The 24,489-nt window shown below is 36.5% G+C and overlaps 1 protein-coding gene across 2 annotated transcripts in view; it reads right to left on the bottom strand.

Annotated features, from left to right (window-relative positions):
- The window catches only part of CTDP1 (CTD phosphatase subunit 1), a 99,783-nt gene that overhangs the window by 53,076 nt on the left and 22,218 nt on the right, over positions 1-24,489 (bottom strand). For both annotated transcript variants that reach the window (XM_005149859.3, XM_034062123.1), the window contains exons 6-11: positions 19,137-19,227; positions 17,828-17,994; positions 15,929-17,014; positions 8,331-8,472; positions 6,511-6,741; positions 349-511 (exon numbers count right to left, since the gene is read on the bottom strand). In XM_005149859.3, coding sequence (XP_005149916.3) covers positions 349-511; positions 6,511-6,741; positions 8,331-8,472; positions 15,929-17,014; positions 17,828-17,994; positions 19,137-19,227 — 1,880 coding nt within the window. The remainder of the gene's footprint in view (positions 1-348; positions 512-6,510; positions 6,742-8,330; positions 8,473-15,928; positions 17,015-17,827; positions 17,995-19,136; positions 19,228-24,489) is intronic.

Below are 24,489 nucleotides of genomic sequence, written 5' to 3'. Positions count from 1 at the left end.
AAGATTTACTTAAAAAAAAAAAAAGTTTAAAGTGACATTTGACAAAGCCAAGCGCACGGCAAATGTGATAACATATTTTGCATGACAAAGCTATGCTTCAATGAAGCTCTACTTTAAAGGCCTCCTTACATACAAGAGTACTCCCATTCCTGATTCAAGTTTGTTTGCAGAATGTAACTGCATTTTATCCTGATCTGTATCTCTTACTCTCCTATAGCTTTTATTTGAAGCTACTGTAGTAGCATGCAAGGTCAGTTCACATACATGAATAATTTAAATGTAAGTTCAACTGTTACGTATAACTAGCAATCAGTATGTTAGAAACCTGTCAGAATTAGTTAAGCTCACCTCTTTATCCATACTCTCTAAATCCTCTTTACATAAGGTGTACAGGGGCATTGTCTCAGACATACTTGGCTGGCGTTTCCGCTTAGATGGACCAGGCTGTTCTTCATTTTCACTTGTTGGTAGGTCTTCTTCAAACATCTGCTGCTGATGTGGCTGAACAACTCTGAAAAATTTCAGGGGTCCCACATGAGAAAGATTCACTTGATTGACAGCTTGTCTAGAAATAAAATCCTACAAACAACTTATGACTGCTGAATATCCATCTTTGCTTAATAGGGTTCTGTGTTCACCAACAGAAGATCAAGTCTCCCAATGATTGCTCTTAGTTTCAGTCTGATGGCTCAGGTTCTTATTCTGACCTTTGACATGATACTCTCCTGCCTTCCGACTGTTCTTATAAGTAACTATCAAACCTTTCTTGAAGCAAGAGCTTCAGTAGCTGCAAATGCATTGCCCTTAAAATATTTCAAGGCTTGTACTCAGCTGGAGTTCATCTGTCATCTGACACATATGTCATTCAGGAAACAATTCTTACATTCTAACATATCTATGTTATGCTTGTATTCTTGAGCAGCAAAGTATACCTTTCTGCTTCTCAAGCTTACAGACAAAGTTTGCAAGTGAAAAGCCCCTTTTTGCAGCCTCAATCTTCAGATGTTTCCTAGGTGCTAAGCCCGGATGAGATGCAAAACAGACCATATTTCTTTTTGGCCAGAGTATTCAAATATGATAGTATCTTCTTTTAGTCTGCCTTTTGTTACTGTGTTAGTTATTGTATTTAAACACAGCACAGATACAAAAAGGAATATCCGAATGTTCATAACAATTGATAAAATAATTATAATTTTATGGGTACTTCTTTACAATAGTAATAAAAAGGTAGACTATATCTAGAACAACATCAGAAGACTTCTATGTATTTTTTTGGGTAAATTTTTTCTGTGAATATTGCTCGACTACAAAAGACTGGGAGAAGCTAAAACTGCTACACAATACAGTTTAACTATGAATATTGGGCTGTCACATTAACCTTCATAAACATATTACAGCAGCTCAACACCACCCAGGATTCAAAGATCTCAGGTTATAAAGCTAACAGGTCACAAATTACTTATGCTAGCCATATGATTATGTGTGCAATGGTAACCACAAGCAAGTACAAAAGTGACTGCATTTTAAATCAAAAACTGTTTAAGTTGTAACTGCCAGGTGAGATGCCATCAAGCTATTTGAGTGGTGGCAACTGAGGTAGGGTACAGTACAGTCTCTGCTGACAAGAGTTTCAGCACAGGACAGCTGCTTCTTGTCAAGCTGAATTTTCAAGAAATAGGTTTAGATCAGCATCCTCACCCAAAAAAAGCCATTATTAAGTTACATAAATACAGTAATAGGTAAGGTTTTACAAAATCGTTTCTCCTCTCATGAACCTGACAGCTTCTTAAAAAAGGTTATTTAAATATCAAGATTTTTTTCTACATCAGTACTTCAATCCCAGAACGGATAAAATCTGAAAGCCACAGAAAGCTGTCAATCAAGTTCATTTTGAGGGCTCATATTTCCTAAATACACATCTCATCTCAGATCCCATGGATAGATGCAGGAGTTGTGAATTCATTTTTCTGAATCAGCGGCGTAGGGGAAAGAAAACCAAATCATCGCTGTGCTACCCAGAACTGCATTATCTGCTGCAGAAGAGCACCATCAGCTCAGCACCACAGCAGACATATGCCCCTTCACAGTCTCATTTCTGAACAGTGAAATTTCCTGTGAAGCCAAAACAATGATTTGGATGTTATGGAAATGAACTAACCAAACTTCACAGCTTAACAGTTCTGGGGGTTTGAATGGTATATCCCTCCCTACCTTCCCCCTCCCCGCCCTCCCCCCCCCCCCCCCCCCCGATGTCTTCTACTCCACAAGACCACAACGTTTTCTTTTGCTATTAAACTGCTCTCTGACAATAATTTTCATAGGGGAAAGAAAAAAAAAAAACACCATATTTTTCAAAAGGCTCTTTTAAAACATGATTTCTGTACCTTTTTAAAAGGCACCCTTTAACCAAGAGAAAGGTGGTGATGCTATTCACATTCTTAGTAAAATACAGAATAACAAAACAAATGGTCTAAGCACCTTACACAACTGCATTAAAAACACGACAAGCTTGACCATGCCAAGAATTATACACCAGTTACACATAGCAGGCAGCCAAGCAGATTTTCTTAGGCTAGAAATAAATCTAGCATTTTTTTTAAATACACATCATCATACTGATGGCAGTGAGAACTCCTTTTGCAGAATAAAATCTGAGATCCTTTATACACAAGTATTAACTGTAAAATAACTGCATGACTGGTTTCTAAAGGCTTGTGTCAGATTTCTCCAGTATTTTTCCAACTGCTACAAGATATGAAACATGGGGAACTTCTCACAAAGGCATTCCAAAAAGCAATATAAAACGACTTGAAGTTTTGCAAGAAACACTTTTATTTCATTAGAGACATTTTTCTGGCTTTACATTTTCAGCTGCTTGTTGATTAACCTTTAAAGACTTAAAGACATACAAATGCAGGAATTTACATTTATTTCTAATCAGATGAGATTCATAAACTTTTTCAAAAACCCCACCATATTCATCCCTGCACAGGTTAGCTGGCAGTTACTGGTCTTACACGCATAAGGACATGCATGTACCAGGTGGGTTCAACAAATGTGCTTAATGCTTTCATTGATACAACTTCAGAGCAAAAGTTAAACCAGCATTATCATAATGAAAATGTGAAAAATATTTAAATTCCATTCATTTTTTCAATTTGGTATTTTGTAGTTTTGCCCTCACAAAGACTGAGAACATTAAATAGGAAAAGTTGTAACAATTAGCATGTAAATTAAGAAACAAATTTTATAGGTGAGATTAACTCAGATGAATCTTAAAGAATTGCTTCAGCCACCAACCTCTGCTTTATACACCTTTTCAAACCAAACATTTAATGCATCTTAGCATTATTTAAAACCAGAGTACCACTTTTAACTTCTCATATGTAAATTTACCCATATTTTTAGCCTTGCCTCATCTGCTAGCATATGATGAGCATTCACTAGCATTTCTCTTGTGATTTTTTTTTTACTATAGTGTAAGACACTGTTAGCATTTTCTTTTTTTTTTTTTTTTGGCAACAGTACATTACACATCTCACAACTTGTTACAACTCCAGTGCTTACTGTAATGCCTGTAGAATACTGTTTTCATATGAAAATACAAATTGTTGAGATACATACAGTGTGTCAAAGCTGTGACACACGGGTTACAATTAAAGTGGAATCCTTCCTGCTCTCAGACAGGGAAGAGCTCTTGCTGGCTGCTAGCAGCCACAGAGCAGCACTGCATTCCCTTCCAGTACAACCTCAGACTCTTTGGCACCCTTACATGCAGGCTGCAGCAGCCATGCATGGAACAAAGAACAAGCATTCTAGTCTCACAGAGCTGCGCACAATGGTGAGATCTACGCCTGTCACACAGAACGCTGACAAAATTAACTGAACCATCTGTAATTCACTAGTGACAAATTGCATATGGATATTTAAACTAATCATATCTTATTTTAAATTATGTTTCAAATTGAACTTCAGAAAGGAGCTTAAAATGTTGAACCTAAAATAAAGTGAAAACTGAAGCAGTTCTTAGGAAATGGTACTCAGACAACTTGAGGCCTTTTTCAGTAACCATTCTTGAAAGAGGTTGTTATCTTCCAAGCACAACAAATTGTCTGTTCTTACTGTACAAGACCAAGTATCATTTCTCTGCCACATGCGGCTACCATCTCCCCAAGGGTTTCCTCTTGCAGCAGTGCAATTTTTTTTGCCTGCTGTCCATAATACAGCAGCAGATGAAGTTTTTAGAAACTATCAAAGGAGATTATTGGAGGCTTTGATTACATCCACCTACAACAGAAACAGCTGTGTGTGTTAACAGCTTTATCTAGCTTTGCTTAAATTTAATGCTTAGTTACAGATACTCTCATCTTTTGTAAGAGGGTGAACATAAGCACATGGAAGTCTCTCAAGACACAAAATGTATTGTGTCTATTCTCTATCGAGAAACTGCTACACTGAGGTAATTTTCTCTAAAATCAAGTGTCACATCAGTTTTTAAATTGGATGTGAAGCGTTTTCTTTTAGAAAAGTTTGTTGTGTTTTTTTTAATTAGTATAATTGATCTATGCATTAAGACAAAGCAAGGCAACATTATAGTACTTCTGCCTCAGTTCTTGCTCAAAGCACAGCAAAGCTGTTCCTATTCAGCTTTGTTACTTATTTACAGCCCTCATGCTCTGTCTGCACTATACTTCCTATTCATTAAAACTACTGAAAGTGGGATTTGATCACTGTGCTTCTTTCCTCCTAGACTTCGACAAGACACTCCTCACCAACTTAACTGGAGATAGAAAACTACTTTGATGAATACAGACATGCTCCAATTAAGAGGTCAGTTTTTACAGGTCACTAATGTTACCACTAGAACTGAGTCAACACAAAATGATGATAAAAATACTGTTTCCTAGCAATATCTTATATTAATCTCTTATTACAGCTGCTCAGTTATGGGGTGAAGTTGCAGCACTAAGTAATTGGATTCACTCAGATTAAGGGATTTCAACCCTGAGCATTTACAGTAAAGAAAAGCAGCTTAAGTGATAAAAAAAGAAAAAAAAATAAAAAAAGGCTTTAGTGTGGATAAAACTCTACATAAGTTGTTAACAAAGGCAGAACACACATCAAAACCTATTCTTTTTAAAGCATTGAATGACACATCAATATCAACATAAACCATTGTATTGATGCATCTAGAAGTGTCATATATACACGTACAACCTTCCCAGCTCTATTTCTAGACAAACGCCCTTCTACCATAATTAAGAAAACCAAAAGCTGTTCAGCTCCTCCCTGGATACATGCTGCATCTTGATTATTTAAAGTCTTCCTGTCTATTTAAGATGTCGTAAAGTAAAATACAGACTTTAAGAGACACAGTTTAAAAGGAACTGAAAACAAGATGTCTTCATAAACGAGAGACAAAAACAAAATCTGTGTTGACAGAAACAAGGAAGCTGAAATGCAAAAAATAGCCTATAAAAAGATGTCAACTGAAAAAAATCATAGCTTGAGATATTTAGTAACAGGAAGATAGAGTGGAAATATAACAAGCTATACTAATATACAAAACCTTTACAAGTGATACACCACAAAAGTGGTGGGAGAGAGAGAAGAAAGGTAGAAAACAGTACATTTGTAACTGTGCTTTGTATTTTTGTAGTTGTTACATACTGCTTTGTAGCAACTGCTATACTCTGATCACACTGTACAAAGGAATTTTGATCACATTTAGACACAAAAAATCTTTGCCTTCAACTAAATACTTCTTTACAATTGGAGTCAACAAGACTTGCTAAACTTGTTCGCATTCCAGAAAGTTATTTTATGTGGATACCTAGGGATGAATTTAAGATATTTTCCACAGCCTTAAGAGACAAGTGTTGTCATTGTTGTTTAACCAAATCTACAAATTTTGACAAATTCCAGATGCTCTGTACTTCAGAAAGCAGGCCACCTTCTCCTCCTGCTGCTTTTGTGTGTTGATTTAGTGATCTAAGGATTATTACCTAGTGCAGAATCTTATGGCTTTACTTAATAACACTCAGCTATACCACTCTCTCACCACTTTGGATAATTCTCAAAACAAAACACAAAGCTGATGCCTCACCTGAAGGAATTAGGTGAAGAGGAAGATTTTATAAATAAAAGCCAAATGCTACCAGATATATTTTACAGACACACAAAAAAGACTCATTAAAAAACATTAGGCTGCCTTGCCTCAGAAATGAGTTATTCTAACATTCTTTAGAGTGCACAAATTACATGCTGCATTTATTTGTTTTGAGGTTTCTAGATGCCCTTAGGTGAGCCACAAAAGGCATCTGGAATTCTAGTATCCTGATTTCACTTCAGCTGACCCTTCACTTTCACTCATTTCCTTGGCTTTTGAGAAAACAAATAAAGTAACTAAAGCAAAGTTGACAATTTAATTGAAGGCAAAGATAACACAAGTTAAATTTACTACACATCTGAAAATATAGTTGAAGCGGCTTTTAGCTGCGCTTTAGGTACCTGAAGGATGAGTGTTCGCCATGGACTGGTAAGGTGATGGGAGGAGCTGGAGACTGGAGGTACATTGACTGACCACAGGTCTGAGCGCCTTTCCTGATTAACTTCCCAGTGTTAGGATCATAAAGCCGCACTTCAGGACCAGGTTGAGACTTTGGATGTATGGGTGTTGGGTGAAACAAAGCAGTTTGAAATGTGCTGTGTGTATCAGGAAACGTAGCAGGGCTATTTTCTCTGTTGGAAGAGGTTCAGAAAAAAATTGTTTTAGAAATTTAAATGAGCTATCTAACAAGACTGTGAAAAAATGAGCATTTCTTTTTCCCTAAATGAGAAAGTGAGGGGGGAGGGGGAGGAAAGGTCTGGGAGATTTCTGAAGAAACATTTCTTCTCCTCCACCCCATTAAAGTCTCACTGAATTTAAAAAGAGAAAAATGCAAAGACAGATAATGTCATATTCACATGACTAAAAAATTATTAATTGTGCCTTGTCTTAACATATAAAGTTACTGACAATGCTTCCCGATAGTAACAACTGCACAACTAGAGTATCATGATAATCTGCAAACACACAGAGAAAAGCATGCTATTGTATCAGATCTTTGTATTTGCTCTCCAAATTTGCTCCAAGAGAAAACAAACACAGTATGAATTTGCAAGTCACCCAAACTCATTTGTTAAAATACTAAGCTGCCTATGATCACCCTGCTGCATTTTAAAACATAATTTTAGAAGTGTCAGCAAGAACATTTAGAGATCAGTCTGCAGGAATCACAATTGGGGCATACTATCCAATTATGATGAAGTGCCTCAAACCAAAATGAAGTAAATAGAAAAATTAATATAATAATAAAAATATCAAATAAACAGCATATTATGCACCATGAAACTGATTCTATAGAAAAAATAGAATTACAATTTTGACAAATATTGGAAGTGCTATAGAACTGGAATTTTTACCACATGCTTTCTCACATTTCTGAAATTGTCTTGTAGAGTCAATACTTAAAGTCAACCAATTCCAAGTTTACTTGATCTTTCTTAATATTCTTAAGCTCATTTTATATGCAAATATTTTCCTAGAGTGCATCCCTCCCCTAGTTCATAAGTGCTTTGGACCCATAATTACTATTTTAAGCAGCCCCACTAAGGAGAAAAAAATCTTTTCCAGGTAAGTTGCACAATGTTGGGATAATAAAGTCACTACCTAGATTTGTATTGAGAACTTTGCAGTGCCAGGCCTCTGAGACAAACATACCACCCAAATATTTCAAAGTTTGATTTAAAAACAAGATCCAATAACACTTCAAAAAACAAAATAACCTTGTCAAGCCACAAGTAGGCTACATTGCTCTCCTAAGTTTTTTGAATCCTGGCTCTCCATCTACTGTCCTATTTCATAAGCAACCTCACTTCCAGATGTTTTTACTTTTGGTGTCTTCAGTATGTATGAGGACTTACTTACACATTCTGCCTCAAATGACCAGTGTCTTCAAAGCTGAACACAAATTTCTAAGCTACTCAGTTGACCGCACCAGTATCATTTTGATACAGAAAGTCCAGTATGCTATTCCCCTTCCTGCCTGAACAAAGAAGGGAAGGTCCTCTGTTAGGCTTGCGAGACACTATTAATGGGAGTCTAAGAAGGTAACGAGTCAACAAGCAGAAGCTGGCTCTATAGTATCTTGTCATGTGTTAATAGCAAAGTTCTTGTCTGTCTCTTCTATTTGCCATCATCCTAGTGCACTGATTATACATTAACAAACGAGCATCATTGTATAAATAAACTATTTTCAGGGCCCCTATTCCACCAAGTTCCCACTTACCTGTGTGTTTTAATGTAGTCATCCTTCAAGGGAAAGAGCTGTTCCTCAACCTTGTCCCAGCGCTCCAGGCAGCTCCACAGCCAATCAGGGTTTACAACATGGAGGTCCTTGCAGTCCTGAGCTTGCCGTACTTTTTCTGTGCCTATTACAAAACATAACATTACAGTGTTCTCAGAAACACAGAAGATAGTTTTAAGTACCCAGTGCTTTAAGAACATTTTCTGATCAAACAAATGCTCTTCCTCAATCCAACAAAACAATCACTATTGATAAAAGTGAGACTCCAAGTAAGGTGCAAGAACCTCAGTCTCAAGCTGGATGAAGCTATTTGCAACTTCCCAAAGCACTGGCACCATAGTACACTAGAATTAACAGCCAATCCCTTTTGCCAGTATTGGGCGCAAACCAGAACAACAGAAGTGAAGTTAAACATGTCAGCGATCACAAAATCCCCATAAAACAATCAACAGTGCAATGTGCAAGTAACAACTGTTCTTAAATTCCCTCTGGAGAAGCCAGAACAAGAGAGAAACTCTTCAGTTACTGTTTTCGCTGCTTCTTGGCAAAGATTTAGAGCAAGTAGAAAGAAGCAAATAAAGGTAGAAATTAACCTTGAAGTGTAGTCAGTTCCCAAAAAGAGCTGACTGTCAAAATGTTTCAGGAATGTATTTATTTGATTGGAAAAAGTAATTTCATCAATTGTGGTACTTGTTTCAGCATTTATTAAAGAAATGTATGGAGGGACAGGACACTTTTGAGACTACAAAGAATTGTATAATCTGCCGATAAATCACTAAATATATATGCAACAGAGAAAAACTTCAAGGATTCTGACCTGATGTATCTAGGCTTGACAGTCACACATCAGATTTTTACACACATACCGGTAAGGCTAGAATATGATAAACGAACTCTCATCCATCTGATTGTCTCATAGCTGAAAGTCACTCTTCCCTTTTGTTACATGTCTATAGCATTTCATCTTATTTACATAATATACAAAAGGCTTAAACCCAATTACTTGTTCATATCCTGTCTTGGTGCAAAGACATTTAAATACACCTTAAATGTACTACATTTTTTGTTTAAAAATGTGAAAAGGCGGGAGTTCAATTAGAACTTAGCTCTCTCCCCTAGATTAAGAGCAGAACTGAAGGTGAAGCTGCACACATAACTTCAAACACTATTCACTCCCACTGAAGCCCATAAATTCTGCACCAAGTGCTGAAAGCTTCTGTTTACTTGCTTTGTCTTTCCCCACATCTAACAAAATAGAGAAAAGGTACTCTTACTCCTTTATATTTAGATACAAATATATTTTTCTTACATTTAGTTTCATTAAAATAAAATTTAAAAAAAGTTCTGTGCACAAATGTATTTCTTCTATTTTCAGCAGCAAATGCAAGCAATTCCACAGTTTAGGATATAAGAGCTGTAAAGCAAATGCAAAGCTTTTCTCCACATTAGTAAAAAAGGCATTTACTTGAGAATCCAGGATAAACACAGAGTATTTAGAGATAAAGCCTTTTCCAAACCACAAATTATTTAGAAATGCCATCTTTCAAAATCTGCCATGAAGAAAGAATAAAACCACAGTCCAATAAAGACTCAATGAAAACAATTTTATAGCCCCATTTGTGTTAATCCTAGCACACATTTGCAGTACAAAAGGTTTTAATGGGCTAAAATGCAAAACACTAAGGGAGGTCAGTGCACCTAGATCATTCATCCCCTGATAAGAAATGTGTTTTACAATTAATCCGTTACAAACATAATCAGCAACCCAGAGTAATTTCACACAACAGCTGCTGGAAATGAGCCATTTACAATGCCAGAGGGAGCTTCCATGGGAGACATTATTAGTACTTATATCACCTCAGAATGAAAAGTAGAAATACCTGCAGTGAGAAACAGCATAAAACTGTGTTTAATTTATAAACAGGATACGTTGCAGAGGGAAGAAAGCAGAGTTTCTGGAAGAGGATCAGATTCAAAGATCTTGGTGGAGGGGAAGGATTAAAAAAGTGAAGGACTAAACTTGCAAAATGCTTTCTTTTGAGAATAAAGGAGAAAAGCAAAGATTACATAATAAGAACAAAGAGGTAGGAAAAAAGCTGTCAAGAAAAGGATGCTGAAGTCAGGTTCATAAGCATAGGAGTTTCAGGGGAGAAAAAAGGCACTAAGAGCAAGAACTCCAGTAGAAGTTTAGGTACCTGTACCCTGTGTTATATACTGAATCAAATATCTGATATGACCAGCAATACTGTCCTGCACATAACTCTTGAGCTGACTGAATACAACATATAACAGGATGTGATTTCACTAGTAAGCATACAGAACAGCTAACCAGAGATAGTGGTGCTACTGGACTGACTGACTGTGCTTGTAACACCCTGAAGAACAGCTTATTTAACACTGTAGTACGTCCATTCATGCAGCTAAAGAAATTGTTGCTCCTTCTGGACTTTATCGGGAAAAATGAACTAAATCATAAAACTGCACCTTCACCTCATATTAAATTTCTGAAGCTATGTCAGAAGATGTCTTCATCCAACTATTATTTTTAATTATGTTTCTGCATTGATGATTTATCAGATGCTTCACCTTTCTGCCCATTCCACTCATACACACATTCTGCATTCATGCGTATCTGTTTCATACCAGATGTACACTAGAATGGTTAGAGTTGGAAGGGACCTTAAAGATAATCCAACATTAAGCTTCTCAGCAATCAATAACTCCAAGTCCTTTTCCTCGGGCCTGCTCTCAATCCACTCATTGCCCAGGCTGTATTTGTGCTTGGGATTTCCCTGACTCAGTTGCAGGACCTTCCACTTGTCATTTTGAAGTGCAAACTAATGAGGTTTGCACTGGCCCACCTCTAGAGCCTGTCAAGATTCCCCTGAATGGCATCCCTTCCCTCAAGCCATTAATCCACTGACTGCTACACTCAGTTGCAGCTAATTCCTCATTCACTGAGCCATCCCTGTGTCAAATCCACACCTCTCTATTTTAGAGACAAGGATGTTATGTGGACAGTGTCAAATGCTTTGTCCAGGCGGATGATGTCTGTCGCACTTTCCTTATCCAGCAACTCCATAGCTCCATCATAAGAAGGCCACAAATCAAGATTTTACAAATCAAAATTTCAGACATATGATGTTCTTAGATTCAGTGAAACACCAACTTTAACTGGGTAGGAGAAAGAGTACTACAATACTTAATATCCTTACCCTCCAGTCCCCCTTTCCCCAGTGTAACTTTTTTGAAGAATGCTTATGAAGAAGAAACAGCAGAAAGGATTTTAATCCATCCAAGCAACAAATACTTTGGTGCAGTTAGGAACATCTGAATCATCCAATTAGGCTGAAAATCCCTTTGAAACAAACTATTTGTCTGGACTGCTTCCCTACCCCCCCTCCCATTATTCCTCTCTAATCACCCTTCTCTACATCAAATTTTAGTCTAAAATTGTTATAAAAAGTTAAAAAGGCACACAAGCCTTTTCACATGAAGCAGCTAGAGTCCAAATTAATCACCTCTACCCTCTGATGGATGCAGCCTGAATTACATAATATTGGGAAAGGTTATTTTTAAACCTGGGGAAGGCACTCATCAGTTCTACTTTTGAACTTGCAAGGAAAAGGTTGAAAACAACAAAAAGGCTACCTATTAATCTTAGCAATTTGCTACTACAAAAAGTGACTGAAATCGATCACGTAACAGTAAACACCAGGAGTTGTTCTTCAAGACAGTTTCATTACAGCAGTTAATTTTGTCTTATCCAAAGTTAGGAGCCCACTAGGCATTTCAGCAACATAGATAAATGAGACAAACTGTATACTTACAAAGACTAAAAAGAAACGAACATATCCAAATATGCACATAACATTATATCAAGTAGTGCAGCCCAATGTGGAGATCTGCAGGGCAAAAGGGTGCTGGATGAGAATACCCACCCCATATGCATTTCAGGGAGTTTTACTCTGGATTAGCATTGTTTGAACTTCTGGGCAAAATGCCTGTGAGGGCTCAGCTGACTCTGCCTTCTAATTCAGTATCACCCATGAGGAGCCCAGCGTGTGTACTCCAGGCTGCACCAGAATGAACTAAAGTAGCCAATGTGAGTGACCACCAGAATCATTCTCAAAACTGTCTCCCAGTTCCAAGACTAAAGTCAACATATCCCTACAGCAGTTTGTAATCAGGTTGCCAAACACTGCTTGGAAATATCTGTTCATTAAGAAGTTTCTATATGGACCATATTTATATATAAAATCTTGATTTATGATGAAATCCTGAAGATCTTCTCCAACATTAACCTAAGAGAAGTTATACAGGCTTCAGTATTTTGTCTTACAAGAACTAAGTGATAACAGATGTGCTGTATGGAGGCTATGTCTAGAGCTCAGCTTTAACAATGCAATGTGCTTTACCAGCAAAAGCAACAGGCCTGTCAGTGCCCAAGTTAAAAAAAAAACAAAACCTAAAAAAAAAAAAGGCAGTTACGCACTACTCCAAAGATATGTCCCTTGAAAATATTCTTCAGAGAAAAACTGTGGACACATCATAGCGCTGTGATGTGAAGATGGCACACCAAGTCATAGGACAGAATAACAAGACTTCAGCTGGTGGCTTTCTGTTCTCTCTCAGTGCCTCAGAGAGAGGCTCAAGAGTAAGCATTCTTAAGTAGGTAGATGAGGATGAATAAAAGAAGCCATAGTTCATAGTACTACTGGTATTTTAAGCAACCTGATATTTAAAGATATTAAGCCTATGTCAAGTTTTGTTAAGTTGACAAAAGTAAGGAAATTATTCTCATATAGATTTCAAAGTATAAGAAAAGACACAGAATTAAATGTATTTTGAAAAAGAAAAATTCAGGACTTAAACTAAGAAATTTCCATTCCTACTAGAATAATTTTTATGTGACCTGGTCACCTTTAGCTGCCCCACTAGTAAAAACTCGATACAAAAATCAACTACAGTATCCTTCATCTGTTCAGGAAGGTACATAACAAGGTTTATGAAATAGTGTAGTAACTAGTCAAGTGGGTACACAGCTATAGTAAGTCATCCAGTGCAATTTACTGTTGCTTAAAGCAAACCACAGATGTTTCAAAAACTGAAGAGTTATGCAGTCCATAGGTAAGTTGAAAGGACAACAGAGCAGCCTTTTCTCATTCACTCAGATTTATGAAAATCTGATTAGACAAAACAAAGATCCACATGTTTTACAGTAATTCGGGTAGATAGTCTTTTCCTCCCTATATAATGCAAAAAAATCCTAATAATCCAAGAGGAAGGATTTATTTAATTTCAGAATTCAGAGTACCTGTGTCTACAAAGAAACAAGCTGCCTACCTGCAGAGAAACAGACAAGAATAAAAGAAATCTAAATTATTTACTGCAATAGGCTAGAAAGAATGCTGCAAATACAACCTAAAATGGTATTTGTTAGCTCTTCATTCCATACATCAAGCTACCACATGGTCACTTTGCAGAGAGAAAACCAATCCCTCCAAGACCTATGGGATACTCCATTTTAAAATGACTTCTTCCTTTCTTATTTCTTGACAAATCCTTCCTGTGTTCAAAATTCAAAAGCTAAAAGTATCTACTGCTGCCGATTAAGTATATGTCACTTACTACTACCCAGATAATGCAAAGTAAACATGTAAGTTGCTTACTGTCTGAGTGCCTAGTCTGCAGTTATAGTGGGCTCATCCACAAGCACTGAACTGACAGGTATATTTTAAAATCACCTTTTCAAAAACACATTAAGAGGAGAAAAAAAGAAAAAACTGCTGAGCAACTTTGGGCTAAGGTCATTGACTTTGAATAAAAATCTAAGCAGGAAACAAAAGTGTGACTATTCCTTACCAGCAATTAGTCATCAAGCAGTGCTTCAGATGTTTGCCACAGAGCCACAGATGCAGTATTTATACAGCTTACCAGCAGTAATACAGACTTACAGAATTTGCTGCCTACCTAAATCCTAATCAGTATAAAAAAAAAAATCACCTTGACAGCTAAATCATCATGAAACCGGTTGTGACCAGACACAATTTATAACCTTAAAAATCTCTGATTAAACTTCAGTTTCCCTCATGAAATTAGGATAATGCAGCATAACTACCCCTATTTAACCAGACATGAGAAAAACAGTCTTCAGTTGAAAAAGACAAAAACCATTACAAATCCACAAGCAATCCACAAGAATCTTACAAAAAAAAGAAAAAGAGTTATTGAAGAATGTTTTTTCTTTCCTACTCTAATTTCCCATATTTCACTGCCAGTGTTATAGAAATAATTATTAAGCGATGGTGAAAAGACGACAGTAGTCTTGCTCTGTTGGCAGAAATGACTGCCAAGTTCCTCTTTCCAAATCAGTGCAATTCTTTTCTTACTAAAAGCAGGGGTCAGCTTCTGCATACTGACAACAAAGGTTTTTCACCCTGGCAATTCAGGAATAGTACTCTTCTTGTGATTTCTTGTCTTAGCAGGCAATATTTGAAAATATTTTAAGTCTGAAGTGCAACATCAACCTTACATTACTATTTTGAAGAAGAGTCTAGACTGACAAAAAGTCTGGAAAATGTGACCTACCTGGACATTGATATATTTTTCTAAAGAACACAAAATTAATTTAAAATGTATTAATAAATTCAATTCAAATACTTTAAAAGCACATTAATACAATGTAATCTAAATCTAAAGTTAGAACACTTTTCCGTATTACGATTTACATTAGTAGATGATTCACAAAGAATGTGCAGGTAGTGAAGAATTTGCTTATAAAAGTAGAACACAAGAATGTGTGTATGTATAGAAATATGCATCCCCCCCAACCTGTATATTCTAAAAACAAGAAAAAAAAATAAAAAGAAGCCTCAACTGCTTCTCATTATCACATGCCATGTACCTTAGCATAACATTATTCAACATTTTTCATCCAGAGAAATGTGTATGTTCGGAAGGATCTCATTCACATTTATCCTATCAATTTTACAACATCACATAACAGCTGCATCTTCTGTACAACTGCATTCAGAAGCCACGTAGTGCAAATTAGACAAAGGAACTTTGAAGTTAAGCGTTTTAAGGTTTGAAATTGGAAAAACATTAAAAATATATTGTCTCTCCATGACAAAGACATATAAGCTACATGTGGAGCAGCAGCAGGCTATCACCAGATTCCAGTCTCAAGAAACCAAGAAAGCAAGTATTGCTGTAACTTTATAGAAAGAGCACAACAAACTTTTCTCTGAAAAGAATGTTAAAGTTCATATTCAACATTTTTAACAGTCAAAAGATTCAGTACCACCAACTCTTAATGAGAAACAAGACATGACAGGTTACATCAGAGGTTATTTAGCAGGTCCTCTTTTTAACAATTAAAAGCCACACCTGATCAAAAAGCAGCAAAAAAAGCCTTTTAAAAAAAGGCTTCTAACTTTTTTTTAAGAGCCTTTTCTTTAATATAAATTCTAATTGCAGTTATATTAAAGCCTGTAGGTTACATAAAAACAACTCGAGGCATGAATGAGCTGAAACAGGAAAAAGAAGCTGATGGAAATCTTGTCTCATGTGCTTACCCGTCCTTGCTGCAATGAGATGTGTTGCTTTGTCAGGATCATCAGCACTCAGTACTAGATTCTTCACAATTTTAGCTCCAAGTGCTGTGGCATGATAGTGTTCCCGTGTTTTCTCAATGGGAAAGTTTGTTGGGTAGAGTCCACTAAATATTATGGTTACATCTGCCAACACTTTACTTTTCAGTTCTGGCACTATTTTTCTGATATCTGGAATTTCCTCAATCTCCTTTTTCAGGTATTTATCATACTTTGTGTAATAATCAGTGTGAACCCGCACAAGGATCTCTTCAAGGTATATCAAATGGTCATCATCATCTGTATCATCCTCCTCATCGTCTTCCTCCATACTCTGATCTAAGGACTCACCCATTGTAATTCCAGATTGTTCACTAATCTGAGACTCTGTTTCAGCTTCTTTCTTGTCTGAACACCCATTTCCTAAATCACAAAGACTTTCCTGTTCACTTTCTTCTTGTGCTTCAAGATCGGTTTTGTCATGAATATTTTCACCCGGTAGAGACTGTGCATCCCCAGAATGGTTCACCAGACCATCTTTTTTCTCACTGACATCAATACAACTCCCTTTCTGCAAATTTTCATCCTGCAGAGGTTGTTTGGATTTCTTCCAGCTTCTTTTTTCCTCATTCTCACTATCTGATACAGAAGTGGATGACTTTTTGGTATCCAATCCACCATCACTTTCACTGTCACTAGACAGTTCAAAGTCCAAGTCATTTGTTGTCTTGTCCTGGGTTTGCTGCTTCTCTGTCACTGTTCTGTCACATTGTTCTGAAGAAATCTGAGATTCTACCGTATTTGTTAAATCATTAGTGACCTCACTGTCCACTTTCTGATCAGTGCTATCATGTAAGGTATCCTGAGCAATGACTTTATCACAAGAGTTCACATCCCAGTCCGATGTTTCACTGCTTATAGGAGTATCTCCATTTGCAGTGCAAGCATCCTTTATAGTTTTCTTGAGACCATTGCTTTGCTCTTCTACACATATAACACTCTTTGTTTCTTCAGCATCTTTTGCAGATGTCACTGCTGAATCCAACGCATCTGATTTTGTAGAGTAGTTTACTAAAACATACGAAAGAAAGAAATAAAACCTGTATACTTTTTTTTGTTTAATCAAAAGTGAATTTTCTTTTTCCTTAAACACACAATTTAGTATGCAGTTAGACATCACTATGTTCAAAAGTGACAGGCTTTTCAGAAGTTAAGATACTTTAGGTGTCAATGATTACTATAAAGAACTAGAACTGGCAAACCTAACAAACTACTTTTGTAAAGACGCTGTGTAAGCAGCTCTTTTTTTCTTCTTTAAAAATCACACAGGCCATCAGTGATTATTTCTTAACCATGCAAACATGAAAGGATATATTTTTTAGCATGAGTTTTACAACTACACCTCAGGGCAATGAAACTACTGCACCACGATTTAGGCAGGGAGGTCAAGTAGGAACAAAATAGTCATTCTCAGTAGTATGTTGAAACCAGAGTTTATTAACTATTGCTCCAAAGTGGGGCAGGGAAGGGGACTGAGGAGAAGAAACCTACAGAGGAGGAAGGACTTATTTTTCTCTGTGCCTTATTTTACAAAGAGAAGTTGCCTTCCTCTCCATTTTTTTGAATGATTTATTGTATTACCAAATCAGCACTCCAGCCATAACAGACAAAACATTATTTATCAGTACTCCACTTTTGTTGTAGTTAACCATCAAAAGGAAAGCTACAAACAAGAACAGTCCAGTTTTACTAAGCTACTTGCACTTGTGCTGAAGGAGCACTCTGTCAACTACAATAATATAGAGTTGTAACAGCGATACTATCAAACACATTTGAAAATAGGAAAAACTTGTGAAAATAGTTTAAAAATTATATATAAATTACCTTTCTTTTTCATTTGAATTTCTCTTTGTCCAGGAGGTGCGTTAATATCTCCTATACCCTGAAAGTATACGTATTTCTTCACAGTTATCAAATTGGGTGCGAACTTCCAAACATCTTCTCTATCATCAATGATGCAAACCATTGAATCACCACATGGGAAGAGATCTCTAAGAGACAAAACAGTTGATAAAATTAATTCCGTTTTAGAAATTAATACTATCAATGAAAGCAGTTTCTGTTGATGTTCTGGTTTGCTACAAGCACATTTGCAGGACATGATATATGTATCAACCTGCTAATTAAAGTCAATAAATATCTCTATTCCAGGGGTTAGAAGCAGGAGCCAACAAATCTCTGCATTACAATATTTCAGCCAGTTTTACAGTTTAGGTCAACAAAGAGCCCCAAACCCAATGACATACATGGTCAATACACTATTTATATATAAATAGGAAAGACACAAGAGCAGTTTTTCAAAGAGGAGACTCAATCAATCCAGGACAAGGGAAACAAAAAGTACTAATGCTTATATGACTGAGGAGGAAGAGGTACAGCACTTGATACACACATGCATATGAAAACAGCACAAGGTGGGGACCTAACTCAAAAACCTCCCAAAACAAAAAAACAACAACCAAAAAAACCCCAACCGTTTCATTTGCTATGGTCAAGTGGGAATAATTTTTGATCTAGATTTACGAAATACTAAATATATTTGCCTTACATAAAAAAAACCCAACCCTTGGCTTTATGCTCTGAAAAACATCAGAACTTAGACTACAATATTAAAGGCTCTAGATGGCCTAATTTCAAGAAACACTGGACCACAGAAGCTGCTAGATATACAGCACATTTGAAAGCCAGAATACTACATATTGAAACATGTATTAGTCTCAGACTGAGAGTTTTGGTTTAACTGAAAAAACCAACCAAACCAAACCCCCAACCCCCCTCCCCCCCCCAAAAAAAAAACCAAACAACAAAAACCAATCCAAAACCAACCAACAAAAAAATCCCATACTGGAATAATAAAATGGAAACAAAGTTAAGTTATTACAAGAAAAGTGTAAGTGAAAACATGATGCCATTGCTTCACATTCTTTCTGTTATACTTCCACAAAGCACAGTAACTAGATTAAATGCTGCAATACCTAACATCTCGGTTTTATGGAGACCATGTTGATATTTCAGAAGCAGATAAAGGAGGACTATAAACATGTTAAGTGCAGAGGGTGTAATTTTTATTATATTTAGCATATTCTGTCTTTGTTGTCCTATTTTGTTTAATGTGGAAGACCCATATACATACCTAAGATTCCCTGTTTTTGAAAATGGATCAATACATTCATCCCTTGATAATATTCGATGGGAAAACAGCTTCTTTTCAGGGTCCAAAAATCCTTTTGAAAGAAGAAATTAAAAAGTTAATGTTCAAGATGTTTGTTCCTTGCTTACATTCTATATAATTCAGTTATTTTTAATCTATGCACCAGCAGTTTAACTAACAGACAATTTTGAGGTGTGAGGTATTACATGGGGGAAAGGGTAAGCACAGTGGATCAAGTATTTGTAACTAATGCAGTGGCATTAATTTTAGAAATCCCATCCCATTTTCCTTCAACATAGCACCAAAATTGAAATGAAAAGAATTAAATTTGTGACAGCCACATAAATCAGGCTGGAAGAGATACAGCGGATGATAGATACACATGATTTTTGCAACTTACATTTATCTCTCTACAGGTGATTCGTTAAAGCTAAATGCTGGCCTTAGCTCATTATGCCTAGGGACTGCAGAGAAGTCTCACAAGAGTCGGCAATGTGCTGCAATACTTAAGCACAATGGGCAAGTTAAGGAACAGTTTCAGCCGGAGCTCTTGCATTTGTAGGTTTTAAGTTGTACCTCTAAAAACTAATATATTTACACATAATTAATACATCTTGGGATTCCTAGAAATATTTAGACCTAGTTGCAGTCACTGTTCTGACTACACTCAGGAAAAAAGGTAAATAAAAAACAAACCAAAAGAAGCTGTGCTATCTGATCTTAAAATCAAAATAAAATGCCACTATTCAGGAAAATGGTGACTTGGGTGTACAAACACACATGCACATGCTTCTGAACCTAGCATCCAATAATGCAGTTCAAACTCATGAGCTCAACTCATGAGCAGACCACAGCCACGTAATCGCTCAGAAAGAAACTGAGATCTTACATGCTAACCTGAATTTCTCATTTTACTGAATTTGTGTTAAATTTAGCATTAACTTCTCATTTCTTGGGTAATACAGGGCAGTCAATACTTATCTGGGGCAACTTCTTAAAGATTTTTTTATTTTACCTTGAATGGTGGCCATCTTAACAGCCAGAACCAAAGTTCAAAATGACTATAGATTTTAAGGACCAACTTTAAGTTTCTTTCAAGGAGGAGCTTTGAGATTTGCACAGAACACATGTTCAACTCCTTTTAGAAGTCCAGTTCCCATGAGTATGTTTAAGCTGGGTCTTCAAAAAGAGGTTATAAAAAAAGTCAAAAAGAATAAAAATCAGCAACTGAAAAGTTGGTCCTTTCTGTAGTTAATATTAATGTGTAATTGGAGTAACTTAAAACCCATAAAAGCAAGAAAATTCCGAGTTAAGGACAGAGGTTCAACCTTAACTCACCCGGCTATGCTTAAGAATTGCTGCAAACTCGTAGAATCATCCCCTGTAGTGAGACCCTTGCAGTACCTAGGCATAATGAATTGAGAGAATTAGCTACAAAGGTTTATTGCCATACATACAGATATTTTGACAAACTACATAAGCTGTCATATAAGTTGCTGTTCTCCCCAACCAAATTCTCTTCTTCTGTACTCTGTTACCTGAATACATCAAATTGGACAGATGTGCACTGATTAAATGGTGAAACCACAATAAGGCATTCATTTACAGTCTTGTCTAGCTAAAACTGCAAGAAAGTGAAGCTGAACTAAGAAAGCCCAGCACAGAAACCCTGCCTGCCAAGTATTAGAGATGAGGTAATGTTCTGGAACTTTTCAATAATGCTCTAGCAAAGACCTAATTTAAATACTTTTTTCCTCCTTGATAATTCACTAAAATTGCACTTATGATACAGCTCACTAAAGATGTACCCACACAGATAAAAGCTCATCTTAAGAGAGAAGGGTCTTTCAAAGCTAAGCTACTGGAATAACAAAATGGAAAACACCACTCATCATTTAAAGACCATGTCTTAAACTCTTTGATTTCTCTTGGATGTTGCCTGGCCAACTGAATCAATACAACAGACATAATCCTGATGTGTTCACATTACAGGGTAATAGCAGATAACATTTCATTTAGCATACATAATTTGTTTTCTTCAATAGTATGTTAACATCATCTTTAAATTTTGAAGAGGCTATGTTGGCTATTCACTAACCTAGTCAGTGATTTAGTGACTCCAGAAGACATAACTGGAATATCATTTGGAAACAGAGGACCTCATCTAGTTGAAGATGTCCCTGCTCATTGCAGGGGTATTGGCCTAGATGGCATCTGAAGGTCGCTTCCAGCCCAAACTATTCTATGATTCTGCTCTATGCAAGAGCAAGCAAGACAACTAGTGGCTACATAACACTGTTATTTAAAACGTTAAGTTTTAATTGGTTTATGACTGCAAATAGAACAAATACATGAAGAAATAAAAACTTTGCATTAAAGTAGATGCAGATACACCTCCAAGATAAAACTAAGTAAAGCCTAAGAATTAACTTCTTTATTAAAAAAAGAAAATCATTATTATGCTGCTTTCAGTAACAAGAACTGGGAAACATAATGAAAAAATCTACTACCTTCAAAATAAAAATATTTTCACAACCTACATATTAAAACACTTAGAATTTATGACAGCACACTGTTTGGATATTAACCTTTAATAATGAACCCACAGGTTTCAAATTGATGATACCTTCCAAAGCACTGGTGGCTTTTGTCTTTAATAAAAGTCAATACAGATACACCACACACACATATTCTTGTCAATTATTTCTTGATACACTTGCTGTAATAAACCATGTGTATTAATGTCCTCAAATCAGTCCTACTTCCTAAACTCCACTAGGGAATCTTAAGAGTGTTTTCATACTGCATTATTGCCTAGTGGCCTTTGAACTCAAAATTCACAGTTGCATTGACTTTTGCAACATCATTTAAGCCAAATTCAGTATTAAATACACTGAACTTCTCTGATGCAGAGTAGGGAAAAAAAAGTATCAATTGGTCAAAGTAATTATTTATAAAAGAAATACTATAGGAGGCTCTAGATAAAAATGCAAAATTCATCTTCATAACCTTACTACAAGATACCACTTTGTAAATGTGTCAAATTAAGAAAGGGTTTAGGATAAACTGATTCAGGCAGATATAAATGGTGTTTACAAATATCAGCTAATGTAACTTAACAGCTGATATGAGTATGCTGGGATGAGAGAAAAGAGCTTCTATCATCTATTTGCAAATGAGGAAAAAGCCTTCTACAACATACAAGCAGTAGCTCAGTGTCTAGATTTCACTAAGAAATGGAGAACTACAGGGTCCTATAGGTCCTATATGGAGAATCTGATTTCACAAAGAAATCTAGGATGCATATGGAGGGACCTAACAACAAAACCCTTTTACCTTATGAGAAAAATTCATTACAAGTCCTTCCTTTATGTAACAGAGGGATAACAGTAAAATATCAGACAACTATGAGGGACAATTTAACCAATACTGCCATCAAGTGTTCTCTGTATGTATTAGCTATACATTTCTCCCTGCATCTAGGTTACACAGGCGAGTAGGTGGACCAAAGGCTGTATCAATCATTTCTCCATAGCAACATATTTCAGCTGAAATCATCCACTTGCAGTTTGAACACTTTCAATGAAGTCAGACAGTTTCGGGAAAAAATACGGAAGTCTGGGGATGTCAGGAAACAGTAATACCCTAGTTTGCTCATTTGGTGGCTATTTCCTCTGTGGAACAGATGGAGCAGCTCAAGTATGATGCCCACAAATAGGCTTGTCACATTGTAAGTACCAGCCTGTGCCAGCATGGGGACTACAGAGTAATCAAAATTTTAGCTCAGAGGTTAAAGTAAGCAAACACATGACCAAATCACATGTTGAGAGATGACCAATCAGTGGGGAAGCACATACATATCATGAGTTAACTACGTCTGTGACTCACTCTTCTCCCTGGCTTTGAAGCTTACTTGCTATATGTCTTCTTACACCATTGGGTATACACCTTCTAACCTTAAGCCACATGCAAATTTTTGGCACATAGATCCAAGTAAGGAATCTTGCCTACCTGCCTTCCTTTACCAGTTACTTAGACCTAGCATATAAGAAAAACATTCCCCTTTTGCTGCACAAAAAATAACCGCACCAAGGAGGACAGCAAGGTACAAAAGTGTTAACACATTAGCAGTACACAACATATAATCCGACAGTGAGACTGACAAAACTTTAAGAAGATTCTACTTCTCAGTCAATAAATAGTAAGTAATGTAGAAATGTTCACTTGGATGGGCAGGACAGGATACGCCTTCCTGAACTTTCAAGGAAAATCAGCTGGAGACCACAAGCAGGCATCACTTTCTGATCTGAAAATTCTGTTATTATAAGCATCTTCTGTGGCTTGTTTAACATGCAGGAAGAATTCTCTACTTACACAATTGTTTTCTAGACTGTTATAGCACTAACTAGGGTAGTTAAGCTATCTAACTATTTTGGTATCTTCCTTTCTTGCCAAAAAGTGGGATCACTGGGATAGCGTTGCTTAATGCACTTGTGGCAACATGGCACAAAAAGAAGTAGATATGAAAGACAAAAAAAGCTAAGAGACACAGAACAGAAGCCAGAACAGTCTGACATACAAAGTCATAAGCTAAAACATTGCAACTTATACTGTCTTAGTCTGACAGACTTCATATAGGAAAGTCTGCACTGAAAATGCTATTCTGTCAAGGGACTGAAAGCCAATTTTACAGTTTAAACCCAGGGTAACACTCCTAACATGAATTTGACTCATATGTTTTCACAACAGGGTAGGTTTCTTTTAGAGTTGCTGGAAACAGGAAAACATTTCAGCCAGTGACCCACACCACAGACTACTATTGCTATAATTTAAATGTAAGTTCTCAGTTACTAGGAGAAAACAATTCTACGTTCTTGAGGAAAAACATGTGAAAATACTGCTAGATCTGTGCTTTTCCTCAAATAAGCATATCTCAGCTCCAGAACACAAACAGAACTTCTGCAAATTGATTTTTAGCAGCCAAACTTCCCTTGGTGAACACAAACAGCAGGGTGTATGTGGGTGAATGTGTGTGTGGGTATGTTCCCCACAGGAAGAGAGAATTTAATTCTGTTGATTTTTACAGAATTACTTTAGATTTTAAGCCAAATGATTTGCAGATCGTTTTTAGAGTCCATCAACATAATTTCTTAATTAAATAGGAAGGCACTAGTTGTCATGCCACAGTCTAATTCTCTAACCATCAAGGAAGCAAAAAAATCATGTTTGAAAGGAAGAAAAGGATCATTTCTAAACTTACAGGCCATAGAGGCACTGCCTTGTAAGTGAACCCAGAATCCTGTTTACTGAAATACCTAGGAAGTGGTTTTTGCAC

Source organism: Melopsittacus undulatus, chromosome 1 (assembly GCF_012275295.1).
Source record: "Melopsittacus undulatus isolate bMelUnd1 chromosome 1, bMelUnd1.mat.Z, whole genome shotgun sequence".
NCBI classification, from domain to species: domain Eukaryota; kingdom Metazoa; phylum Chordata; class Aves; order Psittaciformes; family Psittaculidae; genus Melopsittacus; species Melopsittacus undulatus.
This window is presented reverse-complemented; position numbering and strand designations above follow the sequence as displayed.